Genomic DNA, 27,027 nt, shown 5'->3' on the forward strand with positions numbered 1-27,027 from the left:
CTTCCATATGGAAGGAAGTCCCCAAACGCGAAAACCAGACCGAAAACAATAACAGCTACTCCAACAGCAACCTATTAACAATTGAATCAAATAAGTTTTTTAAATAAATGAGTTACTGCACATGATATACAGATATATGAAACCGTTAACAATAAGAGTTTACCTTGGTACCAAATCCAATTGTATTCTCTTCCGATGCAACAGATCCATCATAGTCTATTGCCTGATAGATTTTGTCCTCCTCAGCTTTTTTCTGCTCCATTGCAGACCTAAAAATGTAGTTTAGAAAAACCATGTAAACACATATGAATGGAATTAATGCAAATCAAAGTTCAAAATTTTGTTCCAAGCCAGAGTTTCATTCTCCGGCACTTTACTGAAGAAGAGAAAACGTAGAGGATTCTGAGAGTAATCCTTAAAGGATAATAGGTCGTGGACTAGGAGTCTGGGGGCTGCCAAACTACATAAATTGTCTATCTCTGTGGTGTGGTATGTACTTGTGTTTTTATTTAATTTTCCTCTGTTAATCTATTTTGTGACCTTGTTAGGATAGCATCAAGAGAAGAAAAAAATTTATTTGCAAGCACCGTCGCTATTCAACCCTCCCCCTCTTGCACTCATCTCTCTATCATGACCACGCTCCAACAGTATTGACTACAGAAGCGTTGTCTTCCATGACAATAGAAAGAAAATGCAATAGAAAAGTACCCTTTTCTAATTTGGGTCCTTTTATAGCATCAGCAGAACCAAGTAAGCAATAGGTAGAACTCTCTTTGATAATCCAAATATAAGAGGCTTTGTCCAAAACATATTTGATAACTAGAACAATAAAGTCAAGTATTTCACAAGGGAAGATGTTGCACCCATTCTTGGAGCTCCATTCCTCAACTACAAGCTGACTTGACCGTCGGATGAGTCACACCGGCCAAGTCGGCATCCACTGACGTGCTTTGAATTGCAGGAGACTGAGGTTCGACTCGTCGGAGGACGGACATAGCTATGGACCCAAGGAGAGGAGGAGCCCGAGCATATAGAAGAGCACCATCAACACGCATTTCATGTGAGCATGGAAACCCCATAGACATCAAGCCTACAACATGCAATGTCTCCTCAACATATCCACAATGTAGATTCCACTATTGTTTCTTGGAATTCAATGTTAGAACATGGGTGATTGACGTAATGCATACCCCAACCGTTGTACTTGATGAGAATATCTTTGACAAAAGGAGTCATCCTATCGATATTTTTTCATTAACCTACCTATACATATAAAAGTATTCAAATAGCTTTCTCCTTATGTATTGGATCATGCCACGGATGGGTAATTCACATGCGGGCTTGAGGATTGCACTTATACACTCCAAACCATTAGTAGAGAGCATATGATACATGTGACAAGGAAAAAAGATATTAGCCCATTTTTCCTTTCTCCACTTTGCCAACTTATACATAGCTCTCCTGGTGGTACAACCTCATCTTCTCCATGCACTCATTATAAGTGAGTCCAATGCATGCACGTGCTATGGCACATTGAAACTTTGTCTCTCTATCTCTACTGTTTGATGCCAAGTTCTTAAACAGGTGTGAAAAACATAATCAATGGTATGATTTAGAAAATACATCTTTAACTACATGAATGACATGAAGGATGTCAGAATTTCAATCACTTATGATTGATATGGATCTATCCCTCATTATCTCATCACAAAGTTCTGTCAAGAACCATTCCCAAATAGGCTTGCTTTCAATTTCTGCAACTGCAAATACATAACTGAACTCTAAACCTAACCATGGCTATGTCAAAAGTTCCCTTTTCCTCCTTTTATTATGAGTTTACCATTTTTTACCAGTTTTCATATAGCATTGGTTTTTTAGTAAAGTGAACCAACTTTCAATCAGCTCCTCATTTATCCGATTAAACTAGTTAGTATGGATTGAGTTTGAACCAAGGTTTAAAATATCGAGCCATGCCGGAGTTTCGGTCCTGGACCAGAACGATACAGTTTCGGTACCGTATCGTACCGTGCCGGTATAGTTTCGATATTTTTAAAATATATAATATATTAACTAAAATAAAAAATTTAATCTAAATATTTAAAAATAAAAAATAAAATATTTTTAAAAAATAATAAATTAATTTTATGGATTTTATTAAAGTATATTTAAATTATCCCGAACTATAGCTAGGAGTTGATTATTAAACCATAATTAAATCCTAGTTAAAAAATAAAAAAAATCAAAATCGATCGATGGCGCTGCCCTCGCGCGGGCCGCAGGCGGAGGCGACTCCCGGCCCCGCGCGCCGCCTCCGACAACGTCGTCGGGCCCGGGTGTCACCTCCGGTGGCGTCACCGGGCCCCGACGGCACCTCCGGTGGCGTCCTGGGCCCCGACGGCACCTCCGAACGGCGCCTCCGGTGGGCGTCGCCTCCGGGTCTCGGCGACGGCGCCTCCGGTGGCGTCGTCGGGCCTCGACGGCGCCTCCGGTTTAGGCGACGCCTCTGGAGGCGTCGCCGCGCACGGGCGACGCCCAGAGGCGTCGCCGCGCACGGGCCGTCTGGTGCCGGTGCCGGTGCGGAGCCGGTGCCGATACCGCGGCGAAACGAAAAATTTCATCCGTATCGCACGATACGGCTCGGTATTTTAATCCTTGGTTTGAACACACTAATAAGCTATGTTACTTAGACTCGGTATAAGTACCTGATCTAAGTATAAAAAGTGTCAAGTATCCAACACGAGTATGGAGAGGATAGATAAAAGGACTACTATCGGAGCTAATAAGAGATCAAAAGTTAGAACTCAACAACATGGTCTATTTGATAACATAGCAAATTTATTGATGAAATACAAAGAACTTCATGTTAGTGCAATGGTGCTCTCAAGTGGTAAGCTTCAACCAGTAATATTTTGAATATTTATTAAAAGGGTTTAAATTAGGTTTATCTATTTTATGATGTGTGCATCAAATGTGCAGGCACTAGGAAAAGTGTACATGAAACTCGTAGAGTAAAGTGACTTGATGGAGTCAAGTTGTCTAGATGAATTACGCTCGATAGCTTAGAGATGATTTTGAAGGAAACATGGATTATGCTCAATTAGTCAAAGTGCTCTAATTGACCAGGTTCACTTCTGAGAATTTGAAGATTAGATAGATTGGGAACAATCTGCCTCAAATTTTAATGAGAGGGGTGGTGATCAAGATAACTCAGATTCTGAGGAAGGTATAGTTAAGAGGGCCAAAAACAATGGAAGCATATCCTGCTAATATAGCTATGAGCCTCACGTGCGATGTCAATTACCTTATCAGTCCTAAAATCCAAAATAAAAGTAAAAATGACATAAAAGGTGATAGAACAATTCAATGGGACAATAGGTTTAATGAACAAAAAGCAATATAAAAAACAAAATACAGATGCATCATAAGTGAAAAAAAAAAAGCATCTTCAAATGGCTTTAATTGATGAGTGACTAGCTAAATATTATAACATTGGTAAGGCCTATTGGCGGTGTGAGAGTAGAGAAAGAAAATATATCAGAGGCTCCTAAGTATAGGATGCAAAAGATGACTCAAAGGTAGGGCTTAGGCAAGCAACAAAGATACTGCTATTAGCCAATAAAGAGACTAGATAGAATGAAGCACTGACGACAACATAGAACCAAAGGAGCATTGAGTACCTCTCTATTGGAATAAAAACAATGGGTTAGACCGAGCTACATATGCAATGGGATATGGATGACTAGGAGTAAAGTAGTGAAGAGAGTAACATGTGTCCTTAATATACCCAAATTTCTCAAGCATCTAGAATTGTCTTGTCCACTAAATCGACCTCCTTGACTTTGTTATTGACCATCTCGAGAATCTAAGATTTTAAGAATGGAAACAACACACTAAATTAGGATGAAATTAGGTTGCTAGCCCAAGGAAAAAGTTGCTTGATTAGATCAAGAGATCGGTTGTAAGATAGGATTACTACTAGTAGATTGGGCATTGCTACCAATCTAGATTAGGCGTTGTTGCAAACCCAAAGAAATGTCGAAAAGTACCAAGGTGCATGGTTTAAAATCTCGAATCGTATCGACGTTTCAATTTCGGACAGGAATGATACAGTTTCGGTATTGTATTGTGTCGTACTAATATAATTTCGATATTCTTTAAATATATAATATATTGAAAAATTGAAAAAAAAAACTTAATTTAAATATTTAAAAATAAAATTTTATATATATATATATATATATATATATATAATTAATAGGATAATTTTATTAGGATTTAATTAAGTTTATTTAAATTATCTCAATATAGCTAGAAGTTTATTAAAATTATTAACTTAAGCTATTTAATTAAACTTAAGTTAAAAACCTTATCCCTCAGTGCCACCAGTGGTCCCAAGCCCACACAATGAGTTCAAACTCGTCACCGGACCAGCACAACAAGTCCTAATGCATCGTCGAGCCCGCACGATGTGCCAACACAACCAGCCCGGACGCGTCGCGACGCACCGTCACCAATGGTGTGCTTGCGTCGGTGTCAGTCCACAAGCAAAACGAGATGTTTCACCGATATCGAACAAAACGGCTCGAGATTTTAAAGAGTTTAAATTAAATAAATCTGTCGTTGTCGATCCCAAGCCAGGATGAAAAGGGGGAGGATTGCGCGTTAGGTTGTCAATCAGCATTGGCTTTCAAGCAAATGTTCAATGAATGGATCTATTAAATTATTGTGTTAATGCTAAGTTGTCCCCGAAAGAAACGCGTTGCAGGGCCTGAATGTAATTTCTCAAGAAGAACCGTTACATCTCTATGAAAACTTGGATGTGGTGTTAAATATGCAAGGGTTTGCATTGCAAAGTCTAATTATAACATATTGGCAAGGACCGTTACATCTCCATGAGAATTTGTGTAGTATTAAATACGTAAAAATTCTTAAGAACAAATATTATAAAAAAAACCAATGATTTAAGATTTGAAACATGAAACATACGAGCGCTCACTAGTAAAGCAATGGAAGTAGTAAATGCAATAATTAGAAGAATTAATATTTTCTGTATACAAGAGACAAAATGAATAGGAAAGAAGGCAGAGATGATAAAGAACTCGAGTTTTAAGCTATAATACACAGAAATAAGTAAAATAAGAAATGGAATAGGTATTATTGTGGATACTTCGTTAAGGATGAAGTCATAGGAGTAGTTTAAAAAAGAATAGGATTTAGCTCTCAAGATAATAGTGACAAAAGAAACTATTATAAGTAGGATTAGATATCGATTAGATAAAATATCAAATCTAATTTTGGGACGACCTAGATGAAGTATTATAAAATATTTCTCCAAACGAAATGATTTTAATAGATCTAAATGGACATGTCAGAGTGAAAAATGAGGAATATGATAAGGTGCATAGGGATTATGGGTTTGGAACAAGAAATGAACGAAAAACTATATTGGATTTTACGAAAACAAATAAACTTATACTAGCTAATACGTTTTTCAAGAAAAAGAGAATAACACTTAGCCATGTTCAAAAAGTGAGAATAATAAATCACAAATTGACTTTCTTGTAGTTAGGAAGACAAATAAAAAGATTTATAAAGGTTATAAGGTTATTTATGGAGAAAACTTAACTACCCAACATAGATTAGTAGTGTTGGATATGTCCTTCAAACATAATATCAATAGAAGAAAAATGTATACGACTCTTAGAATTAAATGATGGAAGTTAAAAGATAGGAAGCAAAACATATTTAAGAAGAGAACAAGAGTACAAGTATTAAGAAAAATACATAGCGACTCAAATACAATATGAGATAAGACGATATTAAAATTGAAAATAGTAACTAAGAGTAAACTCGATAAGTTAAAGGGGCATGCACCACCAAAAAAAATTTTGATAGTGACATGAGAAAGTATAAAAGAAAGTGAAGAAAAACAAAGAACCTAAGGTATTATACACTTGTAAGAATGAGAAAAATTTTAAAAAATTTACAGTAACCAAAAAAGATGTCAAGAAAATACTGAATAAAGCCAAGAATGAAACTTTTGAACATTTATATCGATAATTGAATCCAAAAGAAGGGAAAATAGATATTTATATAATAACTAAAACGAGAGAAAAAATTTTATCCAAATAAAATGCATTAATGATAAATACAATAAGGTATTAAGGAAATACAACAGCGATGGAAGAGATATTTTTATCAACATTTTAATGAAAGTTTAAATGATCAACTTAACTTAGGTATTTACGTAGGTCAAAGAGAATATAGAAATTTAAATTTTTATCGTAAAATTCAAACTTCAGCAGTAAAACAAGTTTTAAATATGATGCAAAATAAAAACGTAGTTGGACCAGATGATATTCTGATAGAGGTATAGAAGTATCTAGGGAAATAAGATATTGAATGACTTACAAAATTATTTAACCTGATATTGAAAATAAAAAAAATGTATAATCAATGAGAGTAAGTACTCTAGTTCTTTTATATAAGAACAAAGGAAACGTATAAAATTATACAAACTATTGGAGTATTAAACGAGTGATTCGTACTATGAAACTTTAAAAAAGAATAATTAAAAAAAAACTAAGGAAAGATATCACGGTGCAAAAATCAATTTATATTCATTTTTTGGAGGTCGACAACAGAAGTTATACATTTTCTCAGATAATTAATTGAAAAGTATTGGGAACAGAAGCAAAATTTACACATAATATTCGTTGAACTAGAAAACAATCGGTCGTATCATAAGTGTATCGTATCATCAAGTAATAAAAATATTATCCCCTGCGATTGTATTGTTAGTATCAAATTACTCGCGAAGCAGATTACTTAGAGGATCGAGAGTGATCGAGAGAAAATGATGAAAAAATTAATTTGGAAAGCAATTCTAGAATTTCGATTTCACTATGATGAATGTTGACGAATATAATTCTTTTTATTTTAACGTATGATTATGAAGGGATTCATCCAAACATAATCGGGTGTGTCTATAGAGTGAAAAAAAAGCATGAAAACGTCGATATATCTATCATAATCGCAACTCACAAAGTGGATTATGATAGACCCTTTAAGCTCTATGACAAATTGTGAAAGTCTCGAGAGAGTCACAACCATTTTCGTGGTAGCCATACTAGAGGTCGTTTTCAAGGGAACTCTTATCACTAGAGCTCCATGAACCTCTAGACGCTATCCTTACTCCGTGATAGAAACTCTCAAATCGGTTCTAGAGGTTGGAGATTACGATTTGCCGATAAGTACAACTCTTATTCTCTATTGATCTAATCGTATGTTTATATGCAATGATTATGGCTAGGGTTCACCCCTCGATTTATCCCGACGAGCATTCTAAGTCGAATCTAGCAATAACGATGGATGGAGAGAAAATAAAGTAGAACCAATTACAAATCATACATGCCATATATAAAATAAGGATCAATGCATTATTTTGTCTAATAACAGATCAAGTTACTCCCTAATTCTAGAATTAGGGAGATTACTCCATGGCGCTGGAGTTACAAGCTAAAAACATCGTTCTACACTTCTACAATACAAAATAGGAATTAAGTTTAGAAGGAACTCGATGATGTCTTCGGAAGAACTCCAATCTCTTCTCAGTGGCGAATCGATCTCCACTTCCTTACAAGACAATTCTCCCAATAAGGATTTTTGTCACAAATCCTCGTATTCTTCAATGTCCTTTTGCTAGAGCCCTTTGATTCCTTTTATAACTTTTAAGGGTGGCTTGGTTTCCAATCGAACCCATTTAATTAGGGAGAAAATGACCATGTGCACCACGATCGTGTTGGAGAACACGATCAGGCCGTGTGGCTCCCTAGACTACAACTCCTGAGGAAACATCATCTGGCACGGCCAACCCATGTTAAGCTCTAGATTCTCCGTTGTTGCTCCGATGTGTGCTTTGCCTCCAAGTATAGTACACTGTCGTGGCATGACCAATAGGTAGGCCATGTAAGCTAGTGGAATGAGACTCTCCGTCCTAAATGTGTCCAAAAGTCGAGATCTTCGTGCCCTGTGAATACAACAAGCAACATAAAGTGCAAATGCTAGAAGTTAATATAAATGTGCTCATGTAATGTAGGAAATATATGCAAAATAAGATAGAAAATATGAGTACGAATCTCGCATATCAAATTCCCTCAAATTTAAATCTTTGCTTCTTCTAAAGAAAAAACTTGCAGTAAAAACCATGTATGAATGATACATTATCATCCCTAGTAAATTCATCTAGTCCTATTAAGTAGTATCACTAATGAGTAAAGGCACATGAATAATTTCATTAAAGCCTAACTCTGGAATTTCTCTGTGTGCAGTGCAATGTAACTCGATTCTCAAGTATCAATTTTCAATCTAAGTTATTTCGTTATTCCATTATGGAGTTACCAATGTAAGAGGTATTACCTGCCATATGCAAGGATCACCCCCCAATAATACTTTGCATTGTTCACATAAGATCTCAAATGAGCACCCAATATCGAGATTAACGAATAAATAAATATTCATATGAATCACACTTACCTACATGAAACAGATTTTTTTTTATCTCCACTCAAGTGTTTTTTTATATGGAACACACTACAATGAAGAATAAGAATTAAGTTTAGAAGGAACTCGATGATGTCTTCAAAAGAACTCCAATCTCTCCTCGACGGCGAATCGATCTCCACTTCCTTGCAAGATGGCTCTCTCAATGAGGTTTTTGTTACAAACCCCTGTATTCTTCTATCTCCTTTAGTTGGTGCCCCTTTGTCCCTTTTATAGCTTTTGAGGGTGGCTTGGTCTCTAACCGAATCCGATTTATTAGGGAGAAAACGACCACACACGCCATGACCATGTTGGAGAACACGGCCTGGCCATGTGGCTCGCTAAATGGAACATTCGGATGGGGCAGCGTTCAGCACGATCGTGCCGGCTGGCAGGGCCAACCCGTGCTTGACTCTAGAAGGTTGGTTGTTGCTCTGATGTGTACTTTGCCTCCAAGTATGGTACACAGTCGTGGCGAGGCCCATGGGTAGGCAGTGTATGGGGATGAAATGAGGGCCTCCAAATGCATCCAAAAGTCGAAAACTTCATGTCATCTCAATACAACAAGCAAAAGAGCAATCTCCCGAATTAGAAATATAAAAATGAATGTAAATGTTAGAAGTTAATGCAAATATACTCATGTAATTTAGAAAATATGTACAAAATATGATAGAAAATATGAGAACGAATCACACACATCAAAAACGCTGGAAGTGAAAGGTTTTAAGCTTAGAAGAGTAAAGACAGAATATATGAAATTTAAGTTTAGCAATATTAGACGTAATGAGACAATTGTTAAGATAGAAAATGACGAGTTGTCTAGAACAGAAAGTTTTAAATATTTAGGATCATTTTTGCTAAAGGATTGAGAGATTGAGAAAGATATCTTACATAGAATACAAGTAGAATGGTTGAAATGGAGGAGAATGTCGGGTGTTTTATGTGATCGTAAAGTACCTCTAAAATTTAAAGGGAAGTTCTACAAAACAACGGTTAGACTTGCTATGTTATATGGAGCTGAATGTTAAACTATGACTCAAGCGCATGAACAGAAGATGAGAGTAACAGAGATAAGGATATTAAAGTGGATGTGCGGATATACGCAGATGAACAGGATAAGAAATGAGAATATTAGAGAGAAAGTTGAGATTGCACCTATTGAGAAAAAACTCCGAAAAACAATGTTAATATGGTACGGACATGTACTTAGACGACTAATAAATACTTCAATTAAGGGATATGAAACTATGATAAATATGCATATCAAACGAGAAAGAAAAAGATCAAAAAAGGTTTGGTTAGCAATAATAAAATAATATAAAATTTATTTAAATATAGATGATGATATAATAGAAAATAGAGCTCAATGACATAGAAGGATCTCATATAGCCGACCCCACCCAGTGGGATAAGACTTGGTGGTTGTTGTAAAGAGTTTAAATTAAATATAAATCTTGTATTAGAGAGTTTAAATTAAATATAAATCTTGAACCGCCCAAGACGATTACGGTTCACGGTTCGGAACCGCCGGTTCACGGTTCGGTTCACGGTTCGAGATTATTATATTAAAAAATTTTAAATTTAAATTTTAAATTTTAAATTTTAAAATTTAAAATTTATTAAAAAAAGTGCACTTCGGAGAATTTATCATCCCAGTCGACTGATTTAGTCAAACTAAGAGACTACTGAATTGCTGAAATCACACCTGATTTTTATCAGAATTCAAAATCCAGTCGACTGACTTTTCTCATCAGTCGACTGATTTTGCCCTTAGTCGACTGATGTGGTCGATCAGTCGACTGATTTTTGTGAGCCGCCGGTTCACATCACTTGAACCGGAACCGACCCGGTTTCCAGAAATATAACGGGCCATCTAATAAGGATAGATCAAATTAAGATAGAACAAATTCTCTATTTGTCCTCAACATGGAGACATTTTATTAGATAATAATTTATTTATTTGGTCAATAAATGAGCTTTGAATTTAATACTAATGGCATTGCTACTTGCACATTATCGTTTATAGCTATTCCATTCTAAGAAATAGTTATTTTGATTCTATTCCACTCTCTAAGGAATGCATATTCCTAGCGGGGTGAGGATAGAATGGACCAAAAGACAAACAAGTTCGACTAGCCAATAATTTGAAAGATTAAGTGACCGACCATATTGGATGAGCTAAGTGGGCTAAGCAGACCGAGTGGGTCAAGCGACTGTGTAGGTCAGGCAAGCCAAATAGACTCTACGTGCTAAATAGGCTAGGCAAACTTAGGAAAACAACAAATCAAGCAAGACGAGGACAAGCAAATACCAAATACACTAGACAAAGTCAAGTCATGTCACATGACAACCAAGATTTACCCTTCCAACATTAAGTTGGCACACACCTTGGCACATTTACTGTGTCACAGATACTACTATAGTGTCACGCATCCTATAATCGTTGTGATCGTATTGTGTGGATGCTAATGTTGTGTCATGTTGACACGGTTCAAGATAGAGAAATTTGTGAGATTTTGTTCCATGATCATCCAGTTATTGTTGTTGGTCATGGAAAGGAGAAGAAAAGGTGAAATCGAGGCTAGAAATTGGGATGCAAAGGAAGTAGGTGAGATCCGAGGAGGATTCATGTGAGGAAAATTCCTAATTTCAATAAGGGTGAGTGTTGGAGGGAAGCCAAGCCTCAACATTGCTAAGCGAGCATCTTCCTCGTGTTGAGGACAAACGTATCGAGGGTCACGTTCCTTTCTAGATTTATAGGAAAAGATATAATTATATAGATTGTAAAATATCTATTCTAATAAATTATAAAATTATATATAAACTATATTCTTTCTAGATTAATTATATCTTTATTACATTAAATTTATAATTAGATTAAATTTTGTACTGATTAATTTATGTAATAATAAATTTTAATTAAATTATGAATTAAATCATATTAACTTTGATTATAAATTATGCTTAAATCTGATTTAATTTGATCAAACCTTGGGACCAAGTGGGCCACACATCACGGGTGGGCCAACTTCACATTAGCATGGTAGATTATGTCAAGAATTCTCAATTTATATCTACAGAACTTCAATGTTAAAATTAAATAAAAAGCAAGTCTAAGTCACTATAACTGATTTTCTTTTACCTTCTCACTACCTCCACCTTCTCTAAAAATTGTTGATCAAAAGTAGCATTGTTCAAATTTCGACTACTTCCACTAGCTAATTGTGGTGCTTCTGAAAGTTAGAAATTCTTATAAGAATTACAAAGTAACCTTTGATAATAGCATAAACTCATATGAAAGAAGTCAAAATTTGAAATATTAGTGCATCTTTACCTCATAATGTACTTAAGCATCATCCTAAGTTCTTAATTTATCAAAAAGAGAAAACATAAGCAACCATCTTATGTCACAAGATAAATACATATTCTAAATAAATGAGTATTTTGCATTACATGATGCAAACAGAAATAAACAGGATATAAAAAGCATTGTTATGTCTATAGGCATATAGCTTTTATAAGAAAGGAAGTAAGCTAAAAAAGCTAAGATACTTGTATCGAGTTATTAGAAAAATAATGATAATGATAATAATAACCAAGAGCTCCAATAGATGTTAAATGAGAAAAAATATAATGAGATGCACATGTCCAAAAGTGACAAATAGATTTTATAGTTAGAAGACTTAGATCAATTAGAGCAGAATGTGCAAGGGGAATAGAGACCAGAGAAAACATTGATCAATGTCATAAAAAAATGAATTTTATTGATTTGAATACTAGTAGCGTAGCCTTGCGTAAAAGTTCAATGGAGTGATACAATTTATATAGCCAAGTACAAAATAGTTGGGACAAATCGAATTCCATATTTTTGGTATCTATATTCTATAATTTCTGTAAAATTGCAAAGTGCTTCAAGAAGTAGTGTCTTAGTTTGATTAGCCCTGTGAAGGGACTAACGCCAAAAACCAACCTCAATACTTGTGCTAGGCTGATTCTCCTAGCTGCAGCAAGTACAATCTAATATAGATTCAATGGGCAAGAATTTTACTGTAAGGATATCCAAATAAGCAGTTCATAGTGATCACCTCGTGTTGGAATATAGACCTAATAAATTTTCAGAAATATGTATTACATGACAGGATTTGACTATTTTACCAATATATCAAGATGTTTTCAGAATACAAAATGAAGGTTACTTGTGTGAAACTCAAGTCCTTTATTTGCTTAGTTATTCCATCCAGAATGATCTACATCTGCAATGGAAACAAATGTGCATACAGCCAATATTTGCATAATTCTCATAGAAGATATACCTGTACCAAACTATACATTAAGTTATCATGAACCTGATCTGAAAATCATCTCTAAGCTTCGGTTATTCAATATGTACATTCCTGAGTGAAAATGAAACAGCTCTTTTCTTTTCCTGCTTTTCAGTAACTAAAAAGCATGGAACAACTTAGCGTAAGATCTGGTTTGGCTTAAACTAAAATATATTTTTTGTATACAAACTATGGGTTTGTTGACAACATTTACAGATAAATTTAGTGTACTTTGTCTAAGATACAGCATACGACATAATACAGAGCTTTTGAGTAATTTTTTCCATCAATAGGATATAACTTGAAGATTGATAACTCTAAGGATTAATATATATGCCAATGATGTGGTTACAGCCAGAAGAACTAAATGTAATCTCACACTTACAGTAGCATAAACATCAAGAGCCTATGTAGAATCGAAAGGGTAACTGAAAATTTTTAACTTACGCTGATTTCTTGTGTTGGTCTCTTGAGACACAAAGTTTCTACACCAAAGAAGATTGTACCAAGATTTAAAACTTGATAAGAAAATAAAGAGCATATAGTAGGTTGGCAGAGTAAACTAATAGCACAAATGACTAATCACACTGAAAGAAAAAGAATTATCAAGCTCGAATAATTTATAAATGAAAAGGTAAAACATAATAAATTGTTTACATTATCAGGCACAATTGACACCACCTATTATACCTTGGTTCTTATCACCCGTTTCAAGCAGCAAATACCACTCCAAGCAAATGTCCAGACAAAGCCAGTCAAAACAAAACATGGTTACAGGTCAAGCTACAGCAGTTTATGTACTATCATGTGGAGCTGCTCTCTGCAGTGAACATCAAGGAAGGTCTACAATGGAGAACCATCCAACTTTATGAAGGATCATGGGAGTCTATTCCAAGTGCAATTTTAGGTGCACAATGTGAGCAAATAATGACCTAAAGTACATGATGTAACCTTAAATAGTCTGTGAAGACTATATGATGTAACCTTAAACAGTCTGTGAAGACTATAAATATTGCATGCGAACTCTAAAGATGTGTTTGAACTCCAGAGTTGTGGATACTCAAAAGAGTGAATTTGTTTTCAAGCATGTTTTCAAGGTCTAGGAATTAATGTTGTTATTTTTGCATGTCTCAAACTCTAGGGAATTTTGGTTTAATTTAAATGTCTTCTAGTTACGGAATACAATCTACTTTTCTAACAAATTACCTACCACTTCCAAGGCTTAAAATATCATGCTACGTTGGAGTTTCAGTATCTACCCAAAATGATAGTGTCAATACAGTATTGTGTCTTGCTGTTACATTTGATATTTATTTAATTGAATTAATAATAATTATATGATTAATTTTACTTAGTATGAATTATAATTTTTAGTTAATTAAATAAATTGTCATATATATTTGTTCTTTTGTTTGTTGATTAATTTAATCACCTAGTTTCACTGGTTTTCGAGTTAAAAATGCTTGCAACCAATTAAATTTTAATTTTTTAAGTTTAGTCATTAGTAAATTGCACACTTCTTTCATTTATAATAATTTACACTTACAATCTATTCGACTTTTGCAACTAGAACATTAGAATGAGCAACGAGAAAATGGACCTTCTCTCTAATCCTCTATATTCTGGGTATATTTTGCATTCAAATTCTGTGATACAGGAGTGAAAGTCTTTCATTGCTAATGATGTAATTTTGTTTGAAATAAACATATATTTTTACAGCTTCATATAATTGTGTTTGAAATTTGTTCATGAGCATTTTCTAATAAATTTGAGCATTAAAAATAACTTTGTTTCTTGTATTTTGTATGATAAAGCCTACATAAAATTCTTGAACACATGAAGTGAAATAATTCAAAATTATGTCGTTTGGTTTTAATTTGATTTTGTTTCTTTCACAAAACTATAATTATTAGAGTGAATGAAAAATAAAGAAATACATAAATTTCAAATTTTTTAATATAAAATATTATATTTTAGTCTTAATATGGATTTTAAATTTTGTAATTAAATTTATTTGTTTATAAGTATGATATTTCTAAAAACAATGAAAAATCTAAAAAATTTCAAATTTTGAGGGTTTTCGATAAAATTAAATTCAAATTTAAAAAAAATTATAACTTCAAATTCAAATTGAACTAGATAGAGTTTTTTAAAAATAAAATTAATTTGACCCGTCCAATGCACCTATTGTAATCACTATATATCTTCAATGATATTCCAAGAAATGAATCAAAAATAGTAAAAGAAAATTATTTTATTTAATTAAAGCATAATGTTATTTCTTGATGTCAAAACCAAGGCTGAGATAGACAAAGGAGGAGGAGAAGGTTGATATGATCTAATCGAATTTTAGTTTTTAATGTTATAAAAGTTAAAACACAAAAAAAATCAAGAATAATTAGATACCATTTTTTATCCTATTTAAATTTTTTGCACTTTAAATTATTTTTTAAAATTTTTTAAGTACTACTTAAGCTAAATTGAAACAATATTTTAAATTTTTAGGTTGAGCAGAAGTCACTTTAGGATTAGGTGAAGTTCGTCGAGTAGACATGATGATTAAAATCAAATGGATTCAAACAAGGCTCAATTTGAATTTATTTTGACTAATTTATAACTGAACCAAATTTATATATAATTCAACCGTATTTAATTGGGTCAATGATATTTTAAAATGTCAGAAATTATTGAATTCCTCTCCCTATCCCTCTCCCTGCTTCCTCTCGCCTAATTTCGCTCACCTATAGCCCGTCAATTGTCAAATGCTAGTCATCCTCTATCGCACATCTGTTGCCCATCCCTCTAGTACTCCTCTCCGACTTTCCTCACTTCTCTCCCTTGGTATCTCTCCCTCTCTATCTTCATCGTGCGCCGCAGTGCCGAAGTGGTCTTGCATGTCGATCAACCAATAGGGCAATAAATTTGGCCCATGCCAACTAGCACAGTTCAACATGTGGCCGATGAGACAAGAAAGGACAAGTGACCATCTCTAGTGAAATTTGTAGATTACAGTGCTTTATATAAGTATTTTTCTTAGGAAGTTCCCTCTATGATAAATTAACATTATTGTTATATTACATTTACACCCCTCAAGTCGGTATTTTTTTACCATATTTTATTTACAATTTAGTTCATAACATATAGGAAAATGACAGATTAACTAAATGGCCACATCCAAAGAAGAAAAGGATGAAATAAATGACACCATCTATATCACTGCAGAGAGTGAGAGTTTATGCAATAGTCCAAAACTATGGAGAGAATCCAGAAAGACTAAGATCTTTGACTGTATAGCAGTCACATCCTATTTGAGAAAATAAAACTATTCATTAATAACTGGAATTTTTCCAAGTACTTAAATTGGTCATTAGACTCAATATTAATATCCCATGAACTTTAAGGGTAACAAGGACAGACATGGTGTCAAATGATGGCATCATAAACATAACAGTAGATTAGATAATAAATTAAAAAGAAAGTGAATACTTTTACAGAAAAAACGCATAAATGAAAGTTATACACACCTTGCCTCAGATGTAGAATGATTGCTTTCCTTGGGATTCTTCACATGATTGTTCAATGCATAAAAGAAAACAGAAATGTAAATAGTTAGCTAATAAATTCAAATCTAACTTTTATACTATCATTTACTTGTAAGTACAAGGAAGACAAATCTTTATAACTTTAAAATTTGTCAAGTAGATTTGATTATGTTGCTCAGGCTTGAGCACAGAATCATGGAAGTGAAGTGTAGCTATCATACCATGATTAGGACTTATTCTTAGAGAAGCCAAGATACGAAGATAGCATGAAAGATACGAAGGGTATACTTAAATACAAACAAGAAAAAACATGCATTATGTAGATTTGTGTGGCAGATAAAGGATCGTTTTGTTGTGAAGAAAATTACACCGTGGTAACCAGACTATCCTTTTCTAACAATGTTCCCTTTGGATCATTCTGATAAGTACATGCTAAGTACAGTTTTGTTACTTTCTACTAGTTTCCTCTATCATGCACATCTTTTCAGAATTTAGTATAAGTTTTGTGGTTGTTGTGCCATGTCAGGATTTGCATGTTTAGAGAGGATAATTTGTCCCTTTATATGAACATGACCAAATTGCTACAATAAAATAGAAGGATTATTCAAAGAACTATTATGCTAAATCAAATCCAAAAAAAAAAGAATTTGATTAATATTGGGAACTTCTACTTGCCTTAGCCAAAACTTGTGCAAAATCAAAGTATACAGCAAAACAAAATAGAGAACAGAGAAGAAAACTAGGTAATAGCAGAAGGCAAGACAACACAAATGCAAAAGCACATGCATGGTTAGACACTTAAAGACAGCTTCATTCACAAGGGGAAGAACTATTTGAATATCACCAGTAAAAAATTATCACACATCTACTAGCTCACAAAAATTACATTCACAACTGCAGAACGAACTATTTGAATAGCACAGGCTAATAATTATCACCCAACTAGTAGTGATAACCAATATTTTGATGTGTTATTTTAGCTCTTATACTTGTCGTTTCTATCCTCTCGTATGCTTAAATCATTCATTATATCATATTTTACGAGTTTGGATTCATTTTGACCCTTGATGCAATTCTTTCTATTTTTATGATATTAATTCTCAAAATATGAACTTGGTTTTGTAGGGGATCAAGAGGAGCCATGGACTCGATTGACCAAACCAATTCTAGCCCAAGGAGTTCATCAAGAGAAGGCTCTGTTCAATCAGGAGTTTGGTTCAATTAAAGATAATTCACATTCAAATGAAGTTTGGGTTAAAGAGAGTTTGATTCATCCAATCCGATTTGGATCCAAAAGCTCAAGTCCATCTAAGAAGCCCAATTTTAGCCAAATCAACTCCAATGCAAATCCAAAGCCAATTCAAGTCGTATTGCTAACCCAATCCAATAAGAAAGCTATAGGAAACCCAAAAATAGAATTCACGGTCTCAATTCTTCTCCCGCGACGCTCCATCTTCACCGGCGACTTCTCTTCCACCACCGACACCATCCACCTCCGGCAAAGGCAAGGGGATTTCCTACCATCTCCGGTGACTTCTCCATCCCATGACACTTCATCTTCTTCCTCACACGCCTGATCCCGATCTCATCTCCCAACAACGGCACCACCTCTCTTCACCGACGCATCTCACTAGCGCCAACCTCCACCGCAATCCACCACTGGGTTTGGTAAAGGGGTTTCCCTTTCACCTCTGGCGATCTTCCATCTCCCATCCACTAAGATCTTCCTCCTCCACCACAAGTCAACGCCACCGAGGTCCCTTCCCCAACCCTATCTGCGATTCTTCTTCCACCGACGGTTTCATCTTCACTCCATCCCATCGAAGGTGAAGGGGATACCCTTCCTCCACCTTTCCTCATCCTTGCCCGATCCTCCCTTTTCCCTCTCCGATAAGCCATCCACATCTTCTTCCACGATCAAATCAGAGCTTATTCTATCAGAGTTTGGGGTTTCCCTTCGCCAGAAAGCAAGCTTCTCCGATCCAGACAACAACTCCACAGATCAACCATCAAGAGCTTCCAACAGTAGTGATGCCATCATCCGCAGCCCACATCAGATCCGAACAGCACCATTGAAGTTCTTCTTCTTCCATGTTTAATCTTCATGTTTTTGATGAATTGTAATCGATTTAACCCATGTTTTAGATTTGGTTCAGATTTGATATGCTTAGCTTGATGCATGTTGATTGATTGTAATTGATTTAAGTTCCATGTTTAGAATTCATACATTAGATTTGAATTGGATGGTGCATGCTACATGTTTGATGAAATTCCCCTTACATGTTTGTTACTTAGTTGATGTAATTCTAAGTGTTAATTTTCTTGCTTTATGTTTGAGTCATTCATTTGGATGCAATTTGGTTGAATTAGATTAGGTTTTGTTAAGTGCTTTAGGTTTCATTAGATGTTGTGTTTTCATTAATTCATTGCAATTGTAGCTTAGGTTAGATTAAAATGTCTTTCAATTGTTAGTTTTAGAATTAAATCAAAATCCAAACCCCATTTTTAAATAATTTGATCCTAAGTTTATCATCACTAGTTACATTCTTTGTGAAAGATGATCCGAATTACCCTACACTGCATTAGTGTAGTTAGGGGGTTCGATATTAATGTGAATTGAATGCAACCATAGTGCGACATACGAGTAGCGTATCAAGTAGCTCATATAAAGGTAAAGCCACACTTTAGATTGCAAATGTTGTACCTATTTTTCTATATACTTAAACAATCTTCTTTCTCTATGATCTTTTTGTGAGACTCCAAGAGGAGGTCCAAGCATTATTTATAAAACTATAATGGCCTTTCCCCATTTGTTTTAGCTATTTGGGCTGAAGTCGCCACTTGAGATAATACAGGATGATTCACTCAAGGCTCTTTAAATTGTATTAATAGATCTTTAGTCATTTATTGAAATGCAATAGCATAAGGGTAATATGCAACTGCAATTTGATTAAGAGCAGACAAGTTAAGTAGTGGTTGCATAGTAGTCCACTTTTCATACATTGAGCTGTAACTTTGATTAGGAGTTGGAATGTTATGTATAGCAGTGGTTGCATAGTAGTCCACTTTTAATACATTGAGCTAAAACAATCTTAGCTTCAATGGTAGTGGTCACTCTGTATAAGTTATTGAGACAGTAGACAATTGACCAAAATTATAGATTGAAATCTCGAACCGTATCGTACGATACCGGCAAAAAACTTCGTTTCGCCAACGGACCGACACCAACACAGCACCGGCACAGGGGTTCCGGTCAAGAGATGCCTCCGGAGGCGTTGTGTGGCCTCGGTAACTCCACCGGAGGCATCACCCGGGCCCGGTGACGCCACCAAAGGAGTCGCGCAAGCCCACGACGCCTCCACGAGCAGGCCACGCGCACTCCTGGTTGCGTGTGTGGCCAGTCACAGTTCCTTTTGTTTTTGTTTTATTTTTTTAACTTAGGTTTAATAAGATTTTAATAATCAATTCCTAGCTATAATTGAGGATAATTTAAATAGACTTTATTAAAATCCATAAAATTATCTCATTATTTTTTAAAAAAAATTATTTTTATTTTTAAATATTTAGATTAATTTTTTTTATTTTAGTTAATATATTTTATATTTTACAAATATCAAAATTATATTGGTACGGTACGATACGGTACTGAAACTGCATCATTCCGGTCCAGAACTGAAACCTCGGCACGGCTTGATATTTTAAATCTTGACCAAAATCTACGTTATTAAAGCAAACCTACAAACTGAAATAAGCAGATATGACTTGAACCAAACATGGATGAAAACCACATCTTAATTGTTTCACGATTGATTCAGTTCAGATACACCAAGCATATGGATGGATAATAGAAGATTGAGTGCACATTTTGAATCCCAGATTGCAGCCACATTTTGAATCAACAGTGTCTATGGTTGTTGAAGATGAATATATTGTAGAATTATATGTCAAAAATGCTACTTAAGAATGTCCTTGCACATATCAATTTACATAAATGTATATATTTAGTCAAGTGGAAAATGATCGAAGTCTGCAAGTATCAAGCACCTTTCAATGTACTTAGATCAAATGCTGGGACTTGATTCAAACCCAAGCTGTTGGGACCATGTGGTTGTTACTGTTGCATCACGACTTAATCAGCAAAGATTAGAGTAAGATAAAATTCACGAACATAAAAGTATACGTCTAATTAGTAACAGTAATAAACACAGAATGAAGTGAACTAAATAACTAATAGTTTTCTAGTTTAAGAAACATTTTTACCTTTTCTTTCTTTGTAACATACTGCCCAAAACCACGTTTTTTTGAAGCTAAACAGAGAACACTATGGCCCATAGAGGCTCCACGAGTGTGTTTGTACCAATCAGTTGTTCGAACAAGAAGACTGCATCTAGAACTTAGATCACAAACCTACAATTAAAAATTTCCAGACATAAAAGAATGAAAGAAAACAACTAAAACCCAATGAAAGTGGATGATTCAATGATCACTAGTGTACAGTTACATCAATTAAGTCACAGGTGAAAAACAATTCAGTTGATTATGTGATAGGATAAGAAAACAAAATGATTCATATTAATAATTAGAGCATTAGTTACATAGCATAGCGGATGAACAAGCCAAACAACCTCACAAGAGAGGAAAAGCCTCACATAGAAAAGATTCTTATTAATTGCAAGATGGTTATTATATTGACATGACACTACTTTTAAAAATTGAACGTTACAAAACATGAAAATAAATAAATCCAGAAACACAATAATCCAAATCAATTGTTTTCCCCAACTGAAGTAAATTGAGAAACAAAATAATCCAATTAATTGACTGTTGAATTAAAAAATAATATACCAAAATGAAAAATTACCAAAAGCACAAAACCAAAATTTGAAGCTCAAAATTTAAATCTTATTACTAATTTGCATCAAAACCATCAATGTTGGTCTCAAGACCAGAAGAAAAAAAATTGAGGGTTACGTTAGGAGGTCAACCAGTATCAAACACTTGCGAATATTCTATGAATAGATCCATTAAATTATTATGCTAATGCTAGGTTATTCTTTAGAAGGAACGTGTTACAAGGTCTGACTGCAACGTCTCGGCAAAGACCAATACATATCCATGAGAACTTAAGTGTAGTGTTAAATATGCAAGAGTTTAGGCATCATAAGTTGGATAAGAACAAACATCATAGGAATACTGATTGTCTTGCATTTGGAACATGAAACATAAAAATATTCACCCAGTAAAACAATGGAGATAGTAAATACGATGATTAAGAAAAGAATTAATATTTTATATTTACAAGAGAAAACATAGGTAAGAGAGAAGGCAAAGATAATAAATAACTCAAGTTTTAAATTATAGTATACAGGAATGAGTAAAACAAGAAATAAAGTAGATATTATTATAGATAGTTCATTGAAGGATGAAGAAGTAGTAGTTAGGAAGGAGATAGGATAATAACTCTCAAGATAGTGGTGGCAAAAGAAATTATTAATGTAATTCACATATATGAACCTCAAGTAGGATTAAATGAACACCAAATATAGATTTTGGGAAGACCTAAATGAGGTAATACACAAACTTCCGCCAAACTAGATGATTTTAATAGGAGATCTATATGGGCATATAGAAGTAAGAAATGAAGAATATGATAGGATGCATGAGATTATGATTTTGGAATAAGAAATGAAAAAAAATTCATATTATTATATTGAATTTTGCGATAGCATATGAACTTATAATAGCTGATACATTTTTCAATAAAAGAAAAAAATACTTGGTTACATTCAAAAGTGAGAATAATAAGTCGCACATTGACTTTCTTATAATTAGAAAGAATGATAGAAAGATTTATAAAAATTACAAATTCATACTGAAGAAAACTTAACTATCTAGCATAGGTTAGTAGTATTAGATATGCACCTTAAACATAATATCAATAAAAGAAAAGTATGCGCGACTCTTAGAATCAAGTGGTGGAAGTTAAAAGAAAGGAATTAAAGTATATTTAAAGAGAGTAAGAACATAAGTATTAGGATAAATACATAGCGACTCAAATATGACATGGGATAAGATGGCATTAAATTTGAAAATAATGGTCAATAGTGTACTCGATGTCAAAAGAATGTACACCACCAAATAAAGAATCTAGGTGGTGAAAAGAGAAATTACAAGAGAAAGTGAAAGAAAAACGAACCATCTAAATTACTATACACTTGTAACAACGAAGAAAATTTTTTTAAAATAATATGCAGTAACCAAGAAAGCTATAAGTGAAGTCAAAAATAAAATTTTCAAATACTTATATCAACAACTGGATTCAAAAGGAGAAAGGAATATCTATAAAATAGTTAAAGCATGAGAGAGAAAGATAAGAAATTTAACCCAAATAAGATACAATAGGGTGTCAATAATGAGAAAATAAAAGAGCAATGAAAGACTTTTTAATGAAGGTTTAGATAACCAAGTTAACTTAGATAATTTAAGTAGGTTAAAGGAGTAATTTAAATTTTTAATGTAGAATTCAAACTTCAGAAGTAGAACAAGTTTTAAATGGGATGCAAAATAAAAAAAGTGGTTAGATCATGATATTCTGATATAGGTATGGAAATGCCTAGAAAAGCAAGATATTGAATAGCTTACAAAATTATTCAATCTGATATTGAAAACAAAAAAATATCTCCTCAGTGGAAGGAAAGTACTATAGTCCTCCTGTATAAAACAAAGAAGAGATACAAAATTTTGCTAATTATAGGAGCATTAAGCTAATGAGTCATACCATGAAACTTTAGAACCAAATGATAGAAAAAAGACTAAAGAAGAAGACCACAGTGAAGGAGAATTAATTTGGATCGTATTTAGAAGGTCGATAATAGAAATTATACATCTTCTCAAATAACTAATTGAAAAGTATCAAAAAAAAAGCAAGACTTATACATTATATTCGTCGACCTAGAAAAAGTTTATGATAGAGTCCTGAGGAAAATTATATAGAGAATTCTAGGAAAAAAGGTATTAGTGTAGCGTTTACTACAATAATTAAGGATATATACGAGAATTTAATAACAAGAGTAAAGACTCGGATTAAACCGAAATATTTTTTATAAAGATAGTGTTACATTAAGGATTAACTCTAAGTCTCTATCATTTTACACTAATCATAGATGAACTCACTTAACACATCCAAGACATGTGACCATGGTACATGTTGTTTGTAGATGATATTATTTTGATAAATGAGACACATAAAAGAGTGAATGCTAAGCTCAAATCTTAGTGAGAAACACTATAAGTGAAAGTTTTTAGGTTTAATAGAGTAAAGATAAAATATATAGAATTTAAGTTTAGCGATATTAGACATAATAAAATAATTGTTAAGATAGGAGATGACGAGTTACCTTTAATTGACAACTTTAAGAATATAGGATCGTGTTTACAAAAGGATAGAGGGGTTAAGAAAGATATCTTAAATAAAATAAGGATGGTTAAAATGAAAGAGAAATGATTATAAAGAGCTCTAAATCTTAAAGAAAGTACTACAAAACAGCAGTTAAACCTGCTATATTATATGAAGCAGAATATTGGATTATAACTCGAGTACACAAGTAGAAGATGAGTCATAAAGATGAGGATATTAAGGTAGATGTACAGACATACGATAGACAAGATACGAAATGAGAATATTAGAAACAAAATCGAGATTGCACCTATTGAGGGAAAATTCCAAGAGACACGTTTAAAATGGTACGAACATATACTTGACGACTAATAAATATTTCAGTTAGGCAATGTGAAACTACAATAAATACACACATTAAATGAGGAAGAAGAAAACTAAAGAAGACTTGGTTAGCAATGATAAATCAAGATAAAATTTATTTAAATATAAATGATGATATAGTAGGGGATAGAGCTCAATGGCATATAAGGATTCATATAGCCGACCCCACATAGTGGGATAAGGCTTAGTTGTTATTGTTATATTACTAATTTGCATCATAATTTGAAATTCAAAATTTATGCTAATTTCTAGTTTGTATCATTCTCCTTAACTGATGGAAAAACTATAATTTTGGAAAGTTGTTAGCATCTTTTCTTGAGTCATTGTTTCAAGCATAGGGAATAATTTTGTCAACAATTCTACCCAATAAAAGATTTCTTTATTATGTTTCTCCTATGGTTGCCCCTTCCACTAAGAAATTCATCCGCCTTATTCTTATGAGTTTTCATTTTAGGCTCATCCTTTTTAGTTACTGCTTTCCATAAACTAGAAAGCACTTTAGCTTATTAGCTTATTGTGCTACGAAAATATCCACGTCTTTATAGCAATCGTGGAGCTTCTATGTTCATTGTTGCACCCAAAGATGAACAAACTCATAGCAAATCCAGGCTCTGACATTCTCTACCTCACAATGACTTAAATGCAAAGGGACTGGCTTATGCATTACAGACAGGCTTCACAAGATATCCACCAAATCCAATTCAGAGTGTAGAGATAGACCCCTTTTGTTGCATGTTGTGGTAATAGTTGTTGGGTTCATGATAAATATGATTGAAAAGATGGAAAACTGAAATAAAAAATATTGTAAAATAATGTTAAAATTTGAATTGAGAAAGCATATATAGTAACCATATGCAAAAATCATTGAACACTATAATAATGATCATCCAATGTCTTTTCCATGACAAGTGGTGAAGATTCCATGGTTTGATGCAATTTGCATGATAGCATGACTCTGAATTACAAGTCACTATGTGTACATATCTAGCCAAGGGAATTGGCATGGTAAGATACTTGTCCTGAACCCAGAAAGTGTAACATTAACCAAAAGTCCTGGATAATTCAAAGAAAAATGACAGCATAAACTCTTCAAAGAGGACCACTAGTATTTTGGATGTTGGTGCTATGATGGCATTAGCAACACACAGAATATCAAATATATCAATCATTAAGTTAGACCTAGAGGAACTTACGCATCATGATCTGATATCTAATAAGTAACAATACAATTGTTAACGCAAATCTCTCATCACTCAAATTATTCTCTAAGGAAACAACAAAACTTCGAGAAACTGACATTGTTACCACATGAAAGATACGCCCATAGCCAGTGGGAAACATCACAGCTTAATCTACAACTCATGGAGTAATCCGAACCGAAAGCCAAATCCAAAAGAACAATAGACTGGAGAAGTTTTCTTTACTACATAAAAAATTGCATCACAAAAAGAAGGAATGCCTACCAAGCCACTGGGTAAAAAGAAGTAGATATCAACAACATACGACTGGAAATATGGGCATTGGAGGGCAGTGGAGGCTGCTGATGCAGCGGATGCATTAGAGGAGGAATGGAGGTGGAAGGAACTAGAGCACCGTCGACGGTGAAGGGAGGAGGTAGAAGCGTGCGGCGCAAGGGTTCGAGTAGCGAGGTGGGCGGCGAAAGGAGTAGGCGGATGATCCGGATGGAATGACGTGGGCAAACACGTAGGATAAAGGGGTCCCTCAGAGGACACGTGGTAAGGACGTGGCGTCCAATAAGAAGAACCCGATCCCCCCAAGAGGAGAAGAGGGCGGGTTAAACTCGGGTCCTAGGCAGAGGAGTCACCTCCCCAGTATCGCGGCCGAGAAATCCTGCTAACTGCCCCAACCTGCTCGCATGAGCCCAACTAGCCTCGAGGTGCACCCACCTAGCCTCGAGGTCGGCACCTACCTCAGTGCCTCATATGAGCCCCCACAGCTGGGGTTAACGTCCTACTCTACGAACCGACCTCATTGTCAGGTCACAATTTTGGCTCACTACGATCCTCGAGCCCAGGCCCTTTACAACGATCGGCAGACTACCCCATCAAAAGATCAATACATAACCTAAGTCCGTAACCGAGCTCGGCGCACCTAGCTGAACTCCTCATAGCTTGGTCGCATAATCCGACCTCGCTATCGGATCATATATCCCATCTATCATCACCCTTCAAGCTCAACAACACATAAACACCCGGGCCTACCTGCCAGCCAGGAAGAAGGACCACTATACCCGTCAAAGTCCCTCAGACCTCAAGGCTCTAAGCCGATCTCATGACCTTCGCCGGTCATGCCGACATCATAAGCCGACCTCATGACCAGATCGTCGCATCAGATGCCGATCTCATGACTTGGTTGCCGCATCATAAGCCGACCTCATGACCAGATCGTTGCATCGCAAGCCGACCTCATGAGCTTGGTCGTCGCATCGTATGCCGACCTTATAACCTGGTTGCAGCATCTTATGCCTACCTCGAAGAAAGGACTCCATATGGATCTCCCCGTCACGAAGCACATAAAGAGATCGGAATGGGACCAGCCCATCTCATCTACACGGTTGAGAATACTTTGCATCAGCGCATCTCAACCATACATATCGGTCACTCTCGACGCGGAGATGATACTAACGGATCGATGTCATGACTTCTTCACAAAACTTATCCAAAGGAGGCGACTTGACACCAAATCTCACTACTTGGTCCAGTACAATCACAACCCTTCAAACGAGATAAGATACACAGAGGAGCCGTTTGATCTGCAGAATCTGTCACGCACCAGATCCTGAGATTCCGCCATCTCCTCCAATCACAGACAGCCGGATCCG

General features: G+C 34.7%; 1 protein-coding gene across 1 annotated transcript; it reads right to left on the bottom strand.

The window, feature by feature from the left end:
• On the bottom strand, positions 1-26,519 carry LOC141847562 (uncharacterized; the record flags this gene model as incomplete). The annotated part of the gene is given in 9 exon segments (XM_074735619.1): positions 1-71; positions 164-269; positions 11,684-11,774; positions 13,311-13,348; positions 16,388-16,425; positions 20,666-20,812; positions 25,649-25,906; positions 26,011-26,111; positions 26,483-26,519. Coding segments are annotated over 9 exon segments (887 nt in total), but the record flags the coding sequence as incomplete, so codon positions are not given.
• Between the last annotated feature and the right edge of the window lie 508 nt (positions 26,520-27,027).

The sequence above is a fragment of the Curcuma longa genome, chromosome 16 (genome assembly GCF_044706935.1).
Source record: "Curcuma longa cultivar G26 ecotype Majalengka, Jawa Barat chromosome 16, ITB_CL_G26_1.1, whole genome shotgun sequence".
NCBI classification, from domain to species: domain Eukaryota; kingdom Viridiplantae; phylum Streptophyta; class Magnoliopsida; order Zingiberales; family Zingiberaceae; genus Curcuma; species Curcuma longa.